General features: G+C 54.4%; 1 protein-coding gene across 1 annotated transcript in view; it reads left to right on the top strand.

Moving 5' to 3' along the window:
• Positions 1–1,567, top strand: part of SDRG_15399 (hypothetical protein) — a gene marked incomplete at its 3' end in the record, with an annotated part of 7,266 nt that overhangs the window by 3,718 nt on the left and 1,981 nt on the right. Inside the window, exons 6-8 of the mRNA XM_008621570.1 lie at positions 36–155; positions 322–358; positions 1,334–1,563. Coding sequence (XP_008619792.1) covers positions 36–155; positions 322–358; positions 1,334–1,563 — 387 coding nt within the window. The remainder of the gene's footprint in view (positions 1–35; positions 156–321; positions 359–1,333; positions 1,564–1,567) is intronic.

Here is a 1,567-nt window from a genome sequence, read left to right as displayed (position 1 = left end):
CAGAGGACCACAAGAGGCCGAATGTTGCGAGGCAGAGTCATTTGGACACTGCAGAGTTTGCGTTTGCAGTCGTCGGAGAAGATGTTGAGGTGGCGTTGCAGACTTTCCAGCACCTCATCCCCCAAGATGCCTTTACACTGAGCGCCGTTTACTGGGTGTCTATGTGCGATCAAGATTCCCGCCACACCTCCGTACACTGCAAGGAGCGGTTTGTGTGAAAGTTATACTCGAGAGCAGGACTAGATGTGAACGCACACATCTTAACATGGTGATACGAGAGAGAAGATTAGCTGAAATGGGCCTTCAAGACGCCATAGCTAGGCGCCACGCACACCGTGGAAGGAGCGCTGGAGCTCTGGTCATGTGCATAGACGTTCGATTCACTCGAGCTCGCGATCCACGGCCAAGACAAACTTCCTCAATCAAGACCGAACTACTTGGGGACAACAACCGTGTTGGCGTCCGCCGTGCCAGTGGTGGGCGAGGCGGGTTAGCTACTTGACTACCAATTTGGAAATGGCTTGAGCTCGCTTGCTCTGCGTCTGGATCTTGGATCTTGGATCTTGCGTTTTCGTTTTAGATCTTGATATTCTGGATCGCTCGGACTTGTGCGGAAAACCTCGAGCCATTCCTCTGTGACGATGCGCAAGGTGCGTCGAAAGAATGTCGGCGAAGCATGGTCACTGTACCACGTTAGCGTTTGTCAATTCGGGGAGCTTGCGCCACCGTTGGGAAACGTGCGGCCTTTCCCGTGTCCTTTTTAGGGAGTCGACAGCACGAGTCGACAGAGGGGACTGTGACAATCCCCTCTGTCGACTCCGCTTGTAAACCATCTGGTTTGTTGGCATTTTGCATGAACTGTCGGTACAGCTCAAGGGTACAGCTCACATGGGTACAGCTCACATACAGCTCAAGGGTACAGCTCACATGGGTACAGCTCACATAGGTACAGTTTATTTGTCGCCACGAGCTTCACGCTTGCTTGGACGTATGCTGATGCTGATGCCGTCGCCCAACATGCTGCGTGAATATGTTGCAGACTACCGGTCACCGGGTCGAGACACGACACGGATCAATCCCATGATCTAGGCTGGTACACTACTGTACGTTCCTAGACTGAGCTTACAACGTCAACTACTGTCCAGCTGAGGTTCCTGCCAGGAAATGTCTCGACATCTTAGGCGCAGTGTTGCGGCATCAATTGACGACGGTTCTATAAGATCTTAGGCGCAGTAGTCCCGTCGTCAATCGCCACCATAGAAGTGCTCCTGGGAATACAGAATCCTTTCTTCATTCGTAACCATGCGTCAGATCGCTATTTTGCAATTTGCAGCCTCGCCCATGAGCAGCATCAGCAGCCCGCAGCGGAACCTCGACCACGCGATCAATGATGTCGACGCCAAGGGCCGGGCGCAGCTCGCGCGCGCGTGTGCCAAGGGCGACTACGACACCGTCACGAAGCTCCTCCTCCACCCCAAGATCGACATTGCCCTTGAGGACAACGCGGGTGTCTCGCCGCTCGAGCACGCCGAGAAGCACGGCCACCACGCTTGCGCCACCGCTGTGC

Source organism: Saprolegnia diclina, assembly GCF_000281045.1.
Source record: "Saprolegnia diclina VS20 unplaced genomic scaffold supercont1.91, whole genome shotgun sequence".
In the NCBI taxonomy this organism is placed as follows: Eukaryota; Oomycota; class Saprolegniomycetes; order Saprolegniales; family Saprolegniaceae; genus Saprolegnia; species Saprolegnia diclina.
The sequence above is the reverse complement of the archived record's forward strand: the minus strand, read 5'-3'. Positions and strand labels throughout refer to the sequence as shown.